This window comes from Neoarius graeffei, chromosome 5, assembly GCF_027579695.1.
Source record: "Neoarius graeffei isolate fNeoGra1 chromosome 5, fNeoGra1.pri, whole genome shotgun sequence".
NCBI lineage: Eukaryota > Metazoa > Chordata > Actinopteri > Siluriformes > Ariidae > Neoarius > Neoarius graeffei.
In genome coordinates, this window is record NC_083573.1 from 83,049,364 (window position 1) to 83,065,432 (window position 16,069).

The following is a 16,069-nucleotide window of genomic DNA, read 5'->3' on the forward strand; positions in this document are numbered from 1 at the left end:
GTTACCCTCCCCAGGAGTGGTCGATCAACAAACATCACTCCAAGAGCAAGGCATGTAATAGTCGGCGAGGTCACAAAGGACCCCAGGGTAACTTCTAAGCAACTGAAGGCCTCTCTCACATTGGCTAATGCTAATGTTCATGAGTCCACCATCAGGAGAACACTGAACAACAGTGGTGTGCATGGCAGGGTTGCAAGGAGAAAGCCACTGCTCTCCAAAAAGAACATTGCTGCTCATCTGCAGTTTCCTAAAGATCACGTGGACAAACCAGAAGACTATTGGAAAAATGTTTTGTGGACAGATGAGACCAAAATAGAACTTTCTGGTTTAAATGAGAAACGTTATGTTTGGAGAAAGGAAAACACTGCATTCCAGCATAAGAACCTTATCCCATCTGTGAAACATGGCGGTGGTAGTATCATGGTTTGGGCTTGTTTTGCTGCATCTGGGCCAGGATGGCTTGCCATCATGGATGGAACAATGAATTCTGAATTATACCAGCGAATTCTCACTGAAAATGTCAGGATATCTGTCCATGAACTGAATCTCAAGAGAAGGTGGGTCATGCAGCAAGACAACGACCCTAAGCACACAAGTCGTTCTACCAAAGAATGGTTAAAGAAGAATAAAGTTAATGTTTTGGAATGGCCAAGTCAAAGTCCTGACCTTAATCCAATCAAAATGCTGTGGAAGGACCTGAAGAGAGCAGTTCATGTGAGGAAACTCACCAACATCCCAGAGTTGAAGCTGTTCTGTATGGAGGAATGGGCTAAAATTCCTCCAAGCCGGTGTTCAGGACTGATCAACAGTTACTAGAAATGTTTAATTGCAGTTATTGCTGCACAAGGGGGTCACACCAGATACTGAAAGCAAAGGTTCACATACTTTTGCCACTCACATATATGTAATATTGGATCATTTTCCTCAATAAATAAATGACCAAGTACAATATTTTTGTCTCATTTGTCCAACTGGGCTCTCTTTATTTACTTTTAGGACTTGTGTGAAAATCTGATGATGTTTTAGGTCATATTTATGCAGAAATATAGAAAATTCTAAAGGGTTCACAAACTTTCAAGCGCCACTGTATAAACGAGGGCATGCCAGAGTTTAAGTCTACGTGGCAGACAAAATAACATGAGCATACAACAAACAATGATGAGCCAGGGCTTTAAAATTTGTGATGAGCCTTAGTGCTCCATGGTAAACTGTGTCAAGAGCATGTAAACTCTGAGAAGATGCATGCATATAGATCACATCACCATAATCCGACACAGACATAAAAGTGGCAGGAACAAGACTCTTTCTGGCCTCAACAGGTTAACAGGCGTGCCTCGTCAAAAGTTAATTGGTGCAATTTCTTGCCTTCTTAATGCGTTTGAGATCAAACAGTAAATAGTAAATAATACAAATACAGTCAATAGCCCTATTCCATCCCCAACTGTAGTAATCCATATTATGTCAAGAACCGCTTGAGTAAGTAAAGAGAAACAGCATCCATCATTACTTTAAGACATGAACAAGTGTCTTTTAATTTTAAATTTTTTTTTAAATTGAATTGGAAGGCTGGTGGCACGGTGGTGTAGTGGTTAGTGCTGTCGCCTCACAGCAAGAAGGTCCGGGTTTGAGCCCCGTGGCCAGTGAGGGCCTTTCTGTGCGGAGTTTGCATGTTCTCCCCGTGTCCGCGTGGGTTTCCTCCAGGTGCTCCGGTTTCCCCCACAGTCCAAAGACATGCAGGTTAGGTTAACTGGTGACTCTAAATTGACCGTGAGTGTAAATGGTTGTCTGTGTCTATGTGTCAGCCCTGTGATGACCTGGTGACTTGTCCAGGGTGTACCCCGCCTTTCGCCCGTAGTCAGCTGGGATAGGCTCCAGCTTGCCTGCGACCCTGTAGAACAGGATAAAGCGGCTAGAGATAATGAGATGAACTGGAAGGCATGTCCAAACTTTTGACTGGTACTGTATACTGACATTTTGTATTTGTCTCATCTCATCTCATTATCTCTAGCCGCTTTATCCTGTTCTACAGGGTCGCAGGCAAGCTGGAGCCTATCCCAGCTGACTACGGGCGAAAGGCGGGGTACACCCTGGACAAGTCACCAGGTCATCACAGGGCTGACACATAGACACAGATAACCGTTCACACTCACATTCACACCTACGGTCAATTTAGAGTCACCAGTTAACCTAACCTGCATGTCTTTGGGGGAAACCGGAACACCCGGAGGAAACCCACGCGGAGAACATGTAAACTCCGCACAGAAAAGCCCTCACCGGCCACGGGGCTCCAACCCGGACCTTCTTGCTGTGAGGCAACAGCGCTAACCACTACACCACCATGCTGCCGCTTTAAAAAAATGTGTACATATATTTATATTTAACTGCCACAAAGTACACTGCAAAAAATGATATCTTAGCAAGTGACAATCACATTTCCTATTAGAAGAATACAAGACACCAATTCTGAGATTATTGAGAAGAAGAAGCCTTTATTTGTCACATGCACAGTGAAATTCCTCCTCTGCATTTAACCCATCTGAAGCAGTGAACACACACAGCCACACCAGAGCACCCAGGGGTCAGATACCTTGCTCAAGGGCACTGCAGCCCAAGGCTACCCCCCATTAACCTAACTGCATGTCTTTGGATTGTGGGGGAAACCAGAGCACCTGGAGGAAACCCACGTAGACAACATGCAAACTCCACACAGAAAGGCCCTCGCCAGCCACAGGGTTCAAACCCAGAACCTTCTTGCTATGAGGTGACCGTGCTAACCACTACACCACCGTGCCGTATTAAACCTAGCTCTAGATTGCAACCAACTTATTCTAAGATGTCTCGTCAAGTAAAAATATCTGTCCATGCAGCAAGATAATTTCACTCGTATTCAGGAATTTTCTCCTCAAATTCAGTTTTCTTTTTTTTTTTTTGCAGTGAGCTAAAACAGCATTGATACAATACAGTACTGTGCAAAGGTCTCAGGCACCCTTTTTTCACACAAACTTAATAGAGTTCTATTTTATGACTTATACATTATCAAGTCAGTACGAAAACATTTTCGAGTCCAAACGTTTGTTTTCCAGCACAAAATTAAATATTACAGAAAAAAAAGTTTATATCTGAGGAGCATATTACATAAGAGAGCACTTTTCAGATTAAAAAAAAAACAACAACCATCATGAAGGCTGCTGGGTTTTGGTGCAAAATGAAGAAGTGAGTGTGACAGTCAAAGTGTCTAGAAGAACTGTGGCTGGCTCTGTAAGATGCTCAGTAAAACCTACAGCGCATTTCCACATAAAACTGCACTCATTGTACCTGAGACTACTATTCTTTTTTTTTTAAAGCAAAGGGTCGTCTCATACCAAATATTGACTTTGTTTCATTTATTATGTCTTACTGCTTACTGTTTTTATAGTATTTTTTAATGTTGAATTAATTTTTATATTAATTCAAGTCATTTTTGGTCTACAGCATTTCATCACACAGGTTTTTGCGCAGTACTATATGTGTATATATATTACTTTGAACATATGTCATTCACTATTTGTGAAGTTGTCCTGTTCCTAAGGAAGATCTTTTGAACATTTGCCGACTTACAGAAGCACCTTATTCTCAGTCAAAACATCTCATCATGCTAGTATAAAAAGGCACAGTCTAAGAATACCATCAAGCTAAAAACCCTGTTTAATTTAAGTGCTTAGTTACTTTTTTTTTTTTCCAGAGACAAAATGTGTTGGCAATATGTGTGATTTATTCTGTGGAATATTTCTCATTCATGTTTTTTTTTTAAGCTATTGGCCTCACTGCAAAAAATTAAAATCTTAGGAAGTTTATTTGTCTATTTTCAAGTCAAAACATCTAGCCACCCTTATTATAAGACATAATTGCCCAACAAGCAAAACCTCATTTAGCTAGAAAGGCTAGTTTTTAGACAGTCCATCTTGAAAATCTTGTATAGACAAAATGTCTTGAAAAAGTCTTATTTGGAGCACCTTTGAAAATAAAACAATTAAAAAAAAAAAAACAAGTAAGTACATTTTGGACATTTGTCAAATGCGGTTCATCTTGTTTCAAGAAAAAAAAAGTATGCTTGTTTTGGGAATAAATGAACTTTACTGAAATCTTTGAATCTTTCATTACAATTCAACTCCACCTTACATATCCTAAGTTTACTGTGACTGTTTTCTCAGTCATTCAGAGTGAGCTCCTTCTAGACGCTGTACAGACTCTAGACCAGACAAGTGCCTTCAAAAAGGCTATGAGTGAGTGGAGGGCGTTTTAGTGAGGTCTTTTTGGAATGCTGTGAGTTAAGTTCAGTGTTTTTTTGTTTGTTTGTTTGTTTGTTTTGTGCCTGATCTTGTAAACCCCTCGTACACATGAATAGTCAGCGCCCCCAAAATGCACTGTTGCTTTGGTGTTGTGTAAGCACTGTAAGTCAAAATGCGTAGACTTTTTTTTAAATTTTATTTATTTAATTTTTTTTTTGGTGCCTGAGGTCCTGGGGAAGTGGAATCTTAAGAGATGTTTGAATGTTGAAATGGGAAAAAAAAAAAACCTTGTTGCAATGCTACACGTGTCGTCAACTTGATTCAAGATAGCCTCTGGTCTCATATCTAGAGTATTTTACTAATTACAGGTCACAAAAGGAGAATCTTTTAAGCTAGCAATGCTTAGTTGTAGAAGTTAACAATCCTAATATTAGTATATTTATCTTAAATTCAGTTTTTACTGCTAAGACTTTGTCATGAATTTAAGTGAAATACCCTTAAAATGAAATAAATAAAAATGACTTGAATGGCTAAATGTAAGGAGTACGATCTTGTTATAAGAACCATTTTGATTATTTTGAGTTAATCAGATCTCGCATAATAAGTTCCCCAATCTTATTTTGGAATTATTTCATCTAAAAACAGGTTAGATTTTTCATCTTACTTTAAGAAATCTTACCGAGTCAAATTTGACTAGCTCCATTGGCAGATTTTTTTTCACCTGATTCAAGCAAATATGCTTTGTTTTAATCTTTTATTTCTTATTTTTGAAAGGCCATTTTTTGCAGTGCTGTATATACAAAAGTTGGAGAGGGTTTGTTGTTGTTGTTGTTGTTGTTCTGTGTCTTCTCAGAAAATCATCTCAGACAGAGTTTAACTCCAGTCCTGAGTGAGCTTCCCCTGGGGACAGTTGAACATTTTATTTAGCGCTGATGTACAGTATTTATTTAGAATTCTTGTTCATGGTTTAATGGATTTCAAATGCTGTGTGTCCTTGAGGGTGTAACATTAGACTGCAGAGTCTTGGAATAATTTGATCATGTTATTGATATTTATTTCTTGCTTATGTATCTGCTGAATATGTTATTTTTGGTACATATTACTTTAAGTGCTACCACATATTTTCCATTATAAATGAATCAGATCTCTTCTTAGCTCTTCTCTTTCACATCTGTTTAGGAGCAGGATGATGAAGAAGAGGAAGAAGAGGAAAAGGAAGATGAGGAGGAGAAAAATGAAAAGCTCAAGCTGGAGCCTGAGCTGCACCTCGAGGAAGACTTTGAGTTGGGTGATGAAGCCTGTGAACCACCTGATGAGGTGTTAGAAGCAGGGCAGGAAGAGCTGGAGGGGTTAGAGCCTGAGGAAGAGGAGGAGGAGAGCACCAAGATGAAGATCCTGAGGCAGATAGCAGAAGTGGCATCCAGACTCAAAGAAATCATTGGAAATCTGATTGCAACTGCAGGGAAAGTAGTTGTAACAATATTACTGGGCCTTACAGGTACATATATCTGAAGACTGCTTGCTGTACATCATTAAAATGACATATATAATGGAATGGTTTAGCAAAAAAAAAAGTTTTATTTAATTTCCCTGTTAAACTAAATGTAATTGATCAGAGAAGACTTTTTTTAAGTCTGCATCTGTAGGTATATACACTTTTAATAGGTAGTAAAACAGTACATTTAAAAAAAAAATCTTTTCCATAAATATTGGCACATACACCCACTGACCAATTTATTAGGAACATCTGTTCATTCATGCAAATATCTCATCAGCCTATCATGAGGCAAGAGCTCAGTCCATAAATGCATGCAGGCATCAGTCAAGAGCACCAGTTAATATTAAGATCAAACATCAGATTAGGGGGAAATTGACTCTAGTGATTTTGACCATGGGCGGCACGGTGGTGTAGTGGTTAGCGCTGTCGCCTCACAGCAAGAAGGTTCTGGGCTCGAGGCTGGCGAGGGCCTTTCTGTGTGGATGTATGTTCTCCCCGTGTCTGTGTGAGTTTCCTCCAGGTTCTCCAGTTTCCCCCACAGTCCAAAGACATGCAGGTTAGGTTAACTGGTGATTCTAAATTGACCGTAGGTGTGAGTGTGAATGGTTGTCTGTGTCTGTGTGTCAGCCCTGTGATGACCTGGCGACTTGTCCAGGGTGTACCCCGCCTTTCGCCCGTAGTCAGCTGGGATAGGCTCCAGCTTGCCTGCGACCCTGTAGAACAGGATAAAGCGGCTAGAGATAATGAGATGAGATGAGACACCCGCTGACCAATTTATTAGGAACATCTGTTCATTCATGCAAATATCTCATCAGCCTATCATGAGGCAAAACCTCAGTCCATAAATGCGTGCAGGCATTGGTCAAGAGCACCAGTTAATATTAAGATCAAACATCAGATTAGGGGGAAATTGACTCTAGTGATTTTGACCATGGGCGGCACGGTGGTGTAGTGGTTAGCGCTGTCGCTTCACACCAAGAAGGTCTGGGTTCAAGCCCCATGGCCGTCAAGGGCCTTTCTGTGCGGAGTTTGCATGTTGTCCGCGTGGGTTTCCTCTGGGTGCTCCGGTTTCCCCCACAGTCCAAAGACATGCAGGTTAGGTTAACTGGTGACTCTAAATTGACCGTAGGTGTGAATGTGAGTGTGAATGGTTGTCTGTGTCTATGTGTCAGCCCTGTGATGACCTGGCGACTTGTCCAGGGTGTACCCCGCCTTTTGCCCGTAGTCAGCTGGGATAGGCTCCAGCTTGCCTGCGACCCTGTAGAACAGGATAAAGCGGCTAGAGATAATGAGATGAGATTTTGACCATGGCATGGTTGTTAGAGCTGATCTGCTGGGATTTTCAAAGCTAACTGTCTAAACTTTACACAAGAGAACATTATGGCGGCAGGGGGGGAACCCTACAAAATTTTTTTAAAACCCTAAAATAAACCACCCAGTAAGCAGCAGTTCTGTGAGTAAACACATGTTATTAATGAGAGAGGTAAAAGAAGAATAGACAGATTTGTTCGAACTGATAGGAAGGGTATGGCAACTCAAATAATCACTCATTACAATAGTTGTGAAGAGAAAAGCATCTCTGATTGCACAGTGCTACCCAGTTTTAGAATAGAGTTCCTAATGATTTGGTCAGTGAATGTCCACTTACTTGTTTGAACTCATATCCACTTCAGTTCCTGATGTAGTTAAGGTCATGGTATGACACAGAGGTGATAAGTAACAAAGTGCAAATACTTCATTAATGTACTTAAGTAGAGTTTTCAGATATCTGTACTTTACTTGAGTTTTTATTTTTCTGACAACTCTTTCTTTTACTCCCTACATTTTATCACAAATATCTGTACTTTCTACTCTTTACATTTTCAAATCAGGCTCATTCCTTTAGTTTTAATGCAGTTAATCGGAATTATCGATTATTTTTATTTTGCATCATACAACTTCCCAGATGTTTCATTGTTCCACGAAGGCAAATAACTCGAGATGGTGCAGGATTTTCAGTACTTGGGTTCTTACATTGCTTCAACAGAAAATGACATCAAGCATCACAAAGGGAAAGCATGGGGCGCATTTTGGAAGCTTCAGAAATTTTGGTCTTCAAGTGCTGAACTAAAGATGAAAATCAGCCTGTTTAGAGCAGCCGTTCTGAGCGTCTTTCTTTATCACTACAAAGCATGAATACCAGATCAACTCATTCCAAACCGCATGCTTAAGAATCATCCTTGAAATAAAGAACGAAGACCATGTGTCCAATGAAGAAGTTTACAAGCGAACAGAGTCAGAGTCTCTGTCTGTCATCATCATCGATCGTCAGTTACACTTACTTGTTCATTCCCGATGGAGACCCACAAAATATCTTGTGTCAAAGTATGCTTTGTACTCTCCAACTCACAGGACCACATCAAAAGGAAGCCCAAAGTTGCAATTCAACAACTACATATCTCAGCTGCTGTGTACTGAATGTGAGATGAGTTCAGAAGAGATCAGGAATGCTGCCCGAGATCGTGTCAGTTGGAGAAGCTTCACCAAGGCTGCTTGCCGTCGTTCGCCCCAAGAATGATGCAACTGACAGAGATCATTTTGTGTTTTCCCAACATCAAGATTGATTTCAACCTAAATGTATGGGACAATAATACAGTTAGGTCCATATATATTTGGACACTGACACAAATTTTGTTTTTTTACCTGTTTACTGAAACATATTCAGGTTATAGTTATATAATTGACATGGATAAAAAGTCCAGACTTTCAGCTTTCATTTGAGGGTATCCACATTAAAATTGGATGAAGGGTTTAGGAGTTTCAGCTCCTTAACATGTGTCACCCTGTTTTTAAAGGGACCAAAAGTAATTGGACAATTGACTCAAAGGCTATTTCATGGGGAGGTGTGGGAAATTCCTTCGTTATGTCATTCTCAATTAAGCAGATAAAAGGCCTGGAGTTGATTTGAGGTGTGGTGCTTGCATTTGGAAGATTTTGCTGTGAAGAAAACATGCGGTCAAAGGAGCTCTCCATGCAGGTGAAACAAGCCATCCTTAAGCTGCGAAAACAGAAAAAACCCATCCGAGAAATAGCTACAATATTAGGAGTGGCAAAATCTACAGTTTGGTACATCCTGAGAAAGAAAGAAAGAAAGAAAGAAAGAAAGAAAGAAAGAAAGAAAGAAAGAAAGAAAGAAAGAAAGCACTGGTGAACTCATCAATGCAAAAAGACCTGGACGCCCACAGAAGACAACAGTGGTGGATGATCGCAGAATAATTTCCAAGGTGAAGAGAAACCCCTTCACAACAGCCAACCAAGTGAACAACACTCTCCAGGAGGTAGGCATATCAATATCCAAATCTACCATAAAGAGAAGACTGCATGAAAGTAAATACAGAGGGTTCACTGCATGGTGCAAGCCACTCATAAGCCTCAAGAATAAAAAGGCTAGATTGGACTTTGCTAAAAAACATCTAAAAAAGCCAGCACAGTTCTGGAAGAACATTCTTTGGACAGATGAAACCAAGATCAACCTCTACCAGAATGATGGAAAGAAAAAAGTATGGCGAAGGCGTGGTACAGCTCATGATCCAAAGCATACCACATCATCTTTAAAACACGGCGGAGACAGTGTGATGGCTTGGGCATGCATGGCTGCCAGTGGCACTGGGTCACTAGTGTTTATTGATGACGTGACACAGGACAGAAGCAGCCGGATGAATTCTGAGGTATTCAGAAACATACTGTGTGCTCAAATCCAGCCAAACCGATTGGTCGGCGTTTCATAATACAGATGGACAATGACCCAAAACATAAAGCCAAAGCAACCCAGGAGTTTATTAAAGCAAAGAAGTGGAATATTCTTGAATGGCCAAGTCAGTCACCTGATCTCAACCCAATTGAGCATGCATTTCACTTGTTAAAGACTAAACTTCAGACAGAAAGGCCCACAAACAAACAGCAACTGAAAACCGCTGCAGTAAAGGCCTGGCAGAGCATTAAAAAGGAGGAAACACAGCGTCTGGTGATGTCCATGAGTTCAAGACTTCAGGCAGTCATTGCCAACAAAGGGTTTTCAACCAAGTATTAAAAATGAACATATTATTTAATTTGTCCAATTACTTTTGAGCCCCTGAAATGAAGGGATTGTGTTTAAAAAATGCTTTAGTTCCTCATATTTGTATGCAATCATTTTGTTCAACCCACTGAATTAAAGCTGAAAGTCTGAACTTCAACTGCATCTGAATTGTTTTGTTCAAAATTCATTGTGGTAATGTACAGAAGCAAAATTAGAAAAATGTTGTCTCTGTCCAAATATTTATGGACCTAACTGTACATAAAAAAGATGACACTGATTACACCAACCCAATCTGGCAACCCTGACAGAATCAAAATATTAGCTGCATTCAAATTCAGCAAACTGAGGCAAACAGGTTTCATTTGAACTTTTAAACGTTTTTGGATAAACATAAAATTGTTCAATTTAAATACTTAATGCTTTAGCTGTATGTGATATGTGCTTCAAACTCCTCAAATAAGTTATTAGCAAGCATGTAAGCTATACCTATAAGTACCGTTATGTATAACTGGGTTGAAGTTAACATGCTGTACATAGCTAATCAATATCCATTGCATGTGCAAGTGAATTATTTGTTACAGAGTACTTGGAGCACCTTATATACAGTATTATTTAATAATTAATTTAAGAAACCATGGGTTTGCCTACTTCTGCGTGCACACACTGACCTCCATATTTAAATAATATTGGCTGAAATTGAGTGGTATATCAGAGATATTCCATTCAGCTAGCATGAAACTGAACGAGTCGAAGATGAGTACCTGAATGGAATATATCTGATATACCACGAAAAAAAGCCAGCCAATATTATTATTATTATTATTATTATAATACATCCACATTCCTTTCAGGTGTTCAACGCGTCTTTCTCTTTCAAAATTCTCTCAAAATTTTCCGTATTTAACAAAGCAAACCTCGTGGCCATGTTTGTTTACAAATTGTCACAGTCACTCACTAGCGCGGAAGTTTTACATCTCCGACGTATGATGTCATGTTGTCTTGACAACCATGCAATGTCGTAAACCATATTCAACACTTATTCTCCATTGGTTAGAGTGACGTAATACACGTAGGATAAGTGATATAATAACAATATTGCATGCTATTAAACCAAACGAATTAAACCTGCTAGAACTGAATAGAATACATGCTTTTATTCCATCGAAAAAGTGTCCTGTATGTATTTTATTTATATATATATATATATATATATATATATATATATATATGTCAAGGTAGTATATATGATGTACTACCTTGGAAGTTGAAGGAGCGAACAACTGTAGCCGACCTCAAAAAAGTTGGAAAGAATCTGTCCATGCTGACTTGAAGCTATGGAATATCGCAGAGAAGGCAACTCAAGACCGTGCTGAATGGAGAGCTCTGCTGAAGACTGCTAGTCATACACACGTCTGACGTGTCAACTGACTCAAAATGGATAGTGAGTGAGTGATATATATACAGTGGTGCTTGAAAGTTTGTGAACCCTTGAGAATTTTCTATATTTCTGCATAAATATGACCTAAAACATCATCAGATTTTCACACAAGTCTTAAAAGTATAAAAAGAGAACCCAGTTAAACAAATGAGACAAAAATATTATACTTGGTCATTTATTTATTGAGGAAAATGATCCAATATTACATATCTGTGAGTGGCAAAAGTATGTGAACCTCTAGGATTAGCAGTTAATTTGAAGGTGAAATTAGAGTCAGATGTTTTCAATCAATGGGATGACAATCAGGTGTGAGTGGGCACCCTGTTTTATTTAAAGAACAGGGATCTATCAAAGTCTGATCTTCACAGCACATGTTTCTGGAAGTGTATCATGGCACGAACAAAGGAGATTTCTGAGGACCTCAGAAAAAGTGTTGTTGATGCTCATCAGGCTGGAAAAGGTTACAAAACCATCTCTAAAGAGTTTGGACTCCACCAATCCACAGTCAGACAGATTGTGTACAAATGGAGGAAATTCAAGACCATTGTTACCCTCCCCAGGAGTGGTCGACCAACAAAGATCACTCCAAGAGCAAGACGTGTAATAGTCGACAAGGTCACAAAAGACCGCAGGGTAACTTCTAAGCAACTGAAGGCCTGTCTCACACTGGCTAATGTGAATATTCATGAGTCCACCATCCAGAGAACACTGAACAATAATGGTGTGCATGGCAGGGTTGCAAGGAGAAAGAGACTGCTCTCCAAAAAGAATGTTGCTGCTCGTCTGCAGTTTGCTAAAGATCATGTGGACAAGCCAGAAGGCTATTGGAAAAATGTTTTGTGGACGGATGAGACTAAAATAGAACATTTTGGTTTAAATGAGAAGCGTTATGTTTGGAGAAAGGAAAACACTGCATTCTAGCATAAGAACCTTATCCCATCTGTGAAACATGGTGGTGGTAGTATCATGGTTTGGGTCTGTTTTGCTGTATCTGGGCTAGAACGTCTTGCCATCATTGGTGGAACAATGAATTCTGAATTATACCAGCGAATTCTAAAGGAAAATGTCAGGACATCTGTCCATGAACTGAATCTCAAGAGAAGGTGGGTCATGCAGCAAGACAACGACCCTGAGCACACAAGTCATTCTACCAAAGAATGGTTAAAGAAGAATAAAGTTAATGTTTTGGAATGGCCAAGTCAAAGTCCTGACCTTAATCCAATGGAAATGTTGTGGAAGGACCTGAAGTGAGCAGTTCATGTGAGAAAACCCACCAACATCCCAGAGTTGAAGCTGTTCTGTACGGAGGAATGGGCTAAAATTCCTCCAAGCCAGTGTGCAGGACTGATCAACAGTTACCAGAAACGTTTAGTTGCAGTTATTGCTGCACAAGGGGGTCACACCAGATACTGAAAGCAAAGGTTCACATACTTTTGCCACTCACAGATATGCAATATTGGATCGTGTTCCTCAATAAATAAATGACTAAGTATAATATTTTTGTCTCATTTGTTTAACTGGGTTCTCTTTATCTACTTTTAGGGCTTGTGTGAAAATCTGATGTTGTTTTAGGTCATATTTATGCAGAAATATAGAAAATTCTAAAGGGTTCACAAACTTTCAAGCACCACTGTGTGTGTATATATATATATATATATATATATATATATATATATATATATATATATATATATATATATATATATATATATAGTGTGTGTATATATATATATATATATATATATATATATATATATATATATATAGTGTGTGTATATATATATATATATATATATATATATATATATATATATATATATATATATATATCTGATCCTGAACAATTTCTCTCTACATTAGTTCTTATTCAACAGCATCAAAACATGGGATAAATATACATTTTCTGCAGTATTATTTACATTTTAAACAAAAGCAACATCGTTACAGTACAGTTTTTAGACATCATATATCAGAGATTTTAAAACATTGGACAGTCCACAGCATGTGACCAATGTTATGGCGGCAGCCATCTTGGACAGTGTAGATCAAGTTTGTAAATACAGTACTGTGCAAAAGTCTTAGACACATGGAAAGAAATTTTGTAGACTAAAAATGGCTTTAGAAGAATTAAATAAAATGTTTCAGAATGACAAAAAATACTATAAGCAGCAGGAAGCCGTAATAAATATTGTAGCATGGCTGAGCGGTCTAAAGTGCTGGATTAAGATGCCAGTCTCTTTGGAGGCATGGATTCGAATTCCACCGCTGCCAAAGAAGGGCTTGTGTGTCAGAATGGCCGAGTGGTCTAAGGCGCCAGACTCAAGGTGTAATAAGCCTTCCTATGGTGAGGATTCTGGTCTCCCATGGAGGCGTGGGTTCAAATCCCACTTCTGACAAAGATTTTGCGGTGGTGTTTTTCCCCCTACAGTTCAAAGACATGCGGTTAGGTTGACATGGAGCAGCCATGGCCTGAAGGTTGGGCTGAAATGCCCTTGAGTAAGGCACCTAATCCTAAGTGCTGTAACATAGCTGTTCACTGCTTCAGATGGGTTAAATACAGAGGGGGAATTTCACTGTGTGCTTGAGTGTATGTGTGATAAATGAAACAAAGTCAAGATTTGGTGTGAGACGACCCTTTGCTTAAAAAATAAGGTGCAGTTTTATGCAGAAATGATCTGTAGGTTTTACTGAGCATCTTACAGAGCCAGCCACAGTTCTTCTGGACACTTTGACTGTCACACTCGCTTCTTAATTTTGCACCAAAACCCAGCAGCCTTCATTATGTTTTCTTTTTTTAATCTGAAAAGTGGTCTCTTATGTAATATGCTCCTCAGATACCATCATTTTTTTTCCTGTAACATTTAATTTTGTGGGCGGCACGGTGGTGTAGTGGTTAGCGCTGTCGCCTCACAGCAAGAAGGTCCTGGGTTCGAGCCCTGGGGCCGGCGAGGGCCTTTCTATGTGGAGTTTGCATGTTCTCCCCGTATCCGCGTGGGTTTCCTCCGGGTGCTCCGGTTTCCCCCACAGTCCAAAGACATGCAGGTTAGGTTAACTGGTGACTCTAAATTGACCGTAGGTGTGAATGGTTGTCTGTGTCTATGTGTCAGCCCTGTGATGACCTGGCGACTTGTCCAGGGTGTACCCTGCCTTTTGCCCGTAGTCAGCTGGGATAGGCTCCAGCTTGCCTGTGACCCTGTAGAAGGATAAAGCGGCTACAGATAATGAGATTTAATTTTGTGCTGGAAAATGAACGTTTGGACCCTAAAATGTTTTTGTACTGACTCGATAATGTAGAAATTATAAAATAGAAATCTATGACAAAGTTTGTATGAAAAAAAAACAATAGGGTGCCTCAGACTTTTGCACAGTACTTTGTATAGTATCTACGTTGTTTTATAGAATTTTCTTTCTTTCTTTTGCTTTTCTTACAGATTGATTTTATATTAGCGGCAATCCATTTCATTTTAAATTAAGATGATGTAGCTTAATGTTATTTAAAGAACACACATAAAAGTCTCTACATGTATTTTATGGAGAAGATTTTGTCTGAGATAGACTTCCATTACATTGCAAACCTATACAAGCAAACATCTGACACCAACAATGTCTTGACTGATTTACATTTGGGAGAAGTGGATAACTTCTTTGAATGTTTTTAATTTATCTGTATTGACGATCAAAACTTTATTGTTCTCTGTGTCGTCCTGCAGGCATCATGTTGCCCTCCCTCACCTCTGCCATGTACTTCTTTACCTTTCTGGGCCTGTGCACATGGTGGTCTTTCTGCCGCTCGTTTGACACACTGCTCTTTAGCTGCCTTTGTGTGCTGATGGCCATCTTCAGCGCTGGACATCTCATCATCCTCTACCTCTACCAGTTCCAGTTCTTCCAGGAAGTCGTTCCTCCTGGAAATCGCTATGCCAGGTCAGACCACCAGCATCACATCCATCCTCTGAGGTTTTTCTTTCTTGTGTTTGCTGTAGCTTTCAGAGTAGGGTATGATTTTGCCATGCAGGTCTGACAGTATTGCGGATTTATGTCACTGCTTTCTGAGGTAAACTGCTGGCTCCATATTTGGCAAAGCCTTTTTGGAAGGTTTTGGTTTTGAATTACCAAATGTCACGTTTGTTTTCACTACAAAAAGCAGAATGTTATATAGGTTGTGTAAAACGTGGTCCGTAAAACGTCTCAAGGTTGATAGTCCAATTTCGGTCATGCACGTTTTTGCAGTTAAAAGGCTTTTCAGCTACATGCTAACTGTTCCAGCATGATGCGCTCTCATTTATACTGTAACCAATGAGATTACAGCTTTATACAAAATAGGATCATGATATAAAAAAAATGGAGACCTGATTCTGAATGGGTTCATTCTGATGGTCACCTGCTTCAGTTGCATGGTATGTGTGTGTGTGTGGTACATAGCAGATTCCTGTCCTTGAGTGAAAAAGTCCACTGGATTTACTTAATTCAGATGTGTACATCGGTTCCATGTGAATGATTTCAGATCCATCCATTATCCTATCCCAGCCGACTATGGGTGAGAGGCGGGGTACACCCTGGACAAGTTGGCAGATCATCACAGGGCTGACACATAGACACAGACAATCATTCACACTCACATTCACACCTACGGTCAATTTAGAGCCACCAGTTAGCCTAACCTTCATGTCTTTGGACTGTGGGGGAAACCGGAGCACCCGGAGGAAACCCACGCGGACACGGGGAGAACATGCAAACTCCACACAGAAAGGCCCCTGTCAGCCACTAAGCTCAAACCCAGAACCTTCCTGCTGTGAGGCGACAGTGCT

General features: G+C 39.7%; 1 protein-coding gene and 1 non-coding gene across 6 annotated transcripts in view; both read left to right on the plus strand.

Moving 5' to 3' along the window:
- LOC132887095 (piezo-type mechanosensitive ion channel component 2) overlaps window positions 1-16,069 on the plus strand; it is a 345,950-nt gene that overhangs the window by 205,374 nt on the left and 124,507 nt on the right. For 4 of the 5 annotated variants that reach the window (XM_060922465.1, XM_060922467.1, XM_060922466.1 and 1 more), the window contains exons 6-7: window positions 5,448-5,766; window positions 14,972-15,185. In XM_060922465.1, coding sequence (XP_060778448.1) covers window positions 5,448-5,766; window positions 14,972-15,185 — 533 coding nt within the window. The remainder of the gene's footprint in view (window positions 1-5,447; window positions 5,767-14,971; window positions 15,186-16,069) is intronic. The other variant, XM_060922469.1, reaches the window with a different exon arrangement.
- On the plus strand, window positions 13,548-13,657 carry trnal-caa (transfer RNA leucine (anticodon CAA)). Its single transcript has 2 exons — window positions 13,548-13,585; window positions 13,613-13,657. It is a non-coding gene; the product is annotated as a tRNA-Leu (tRNA).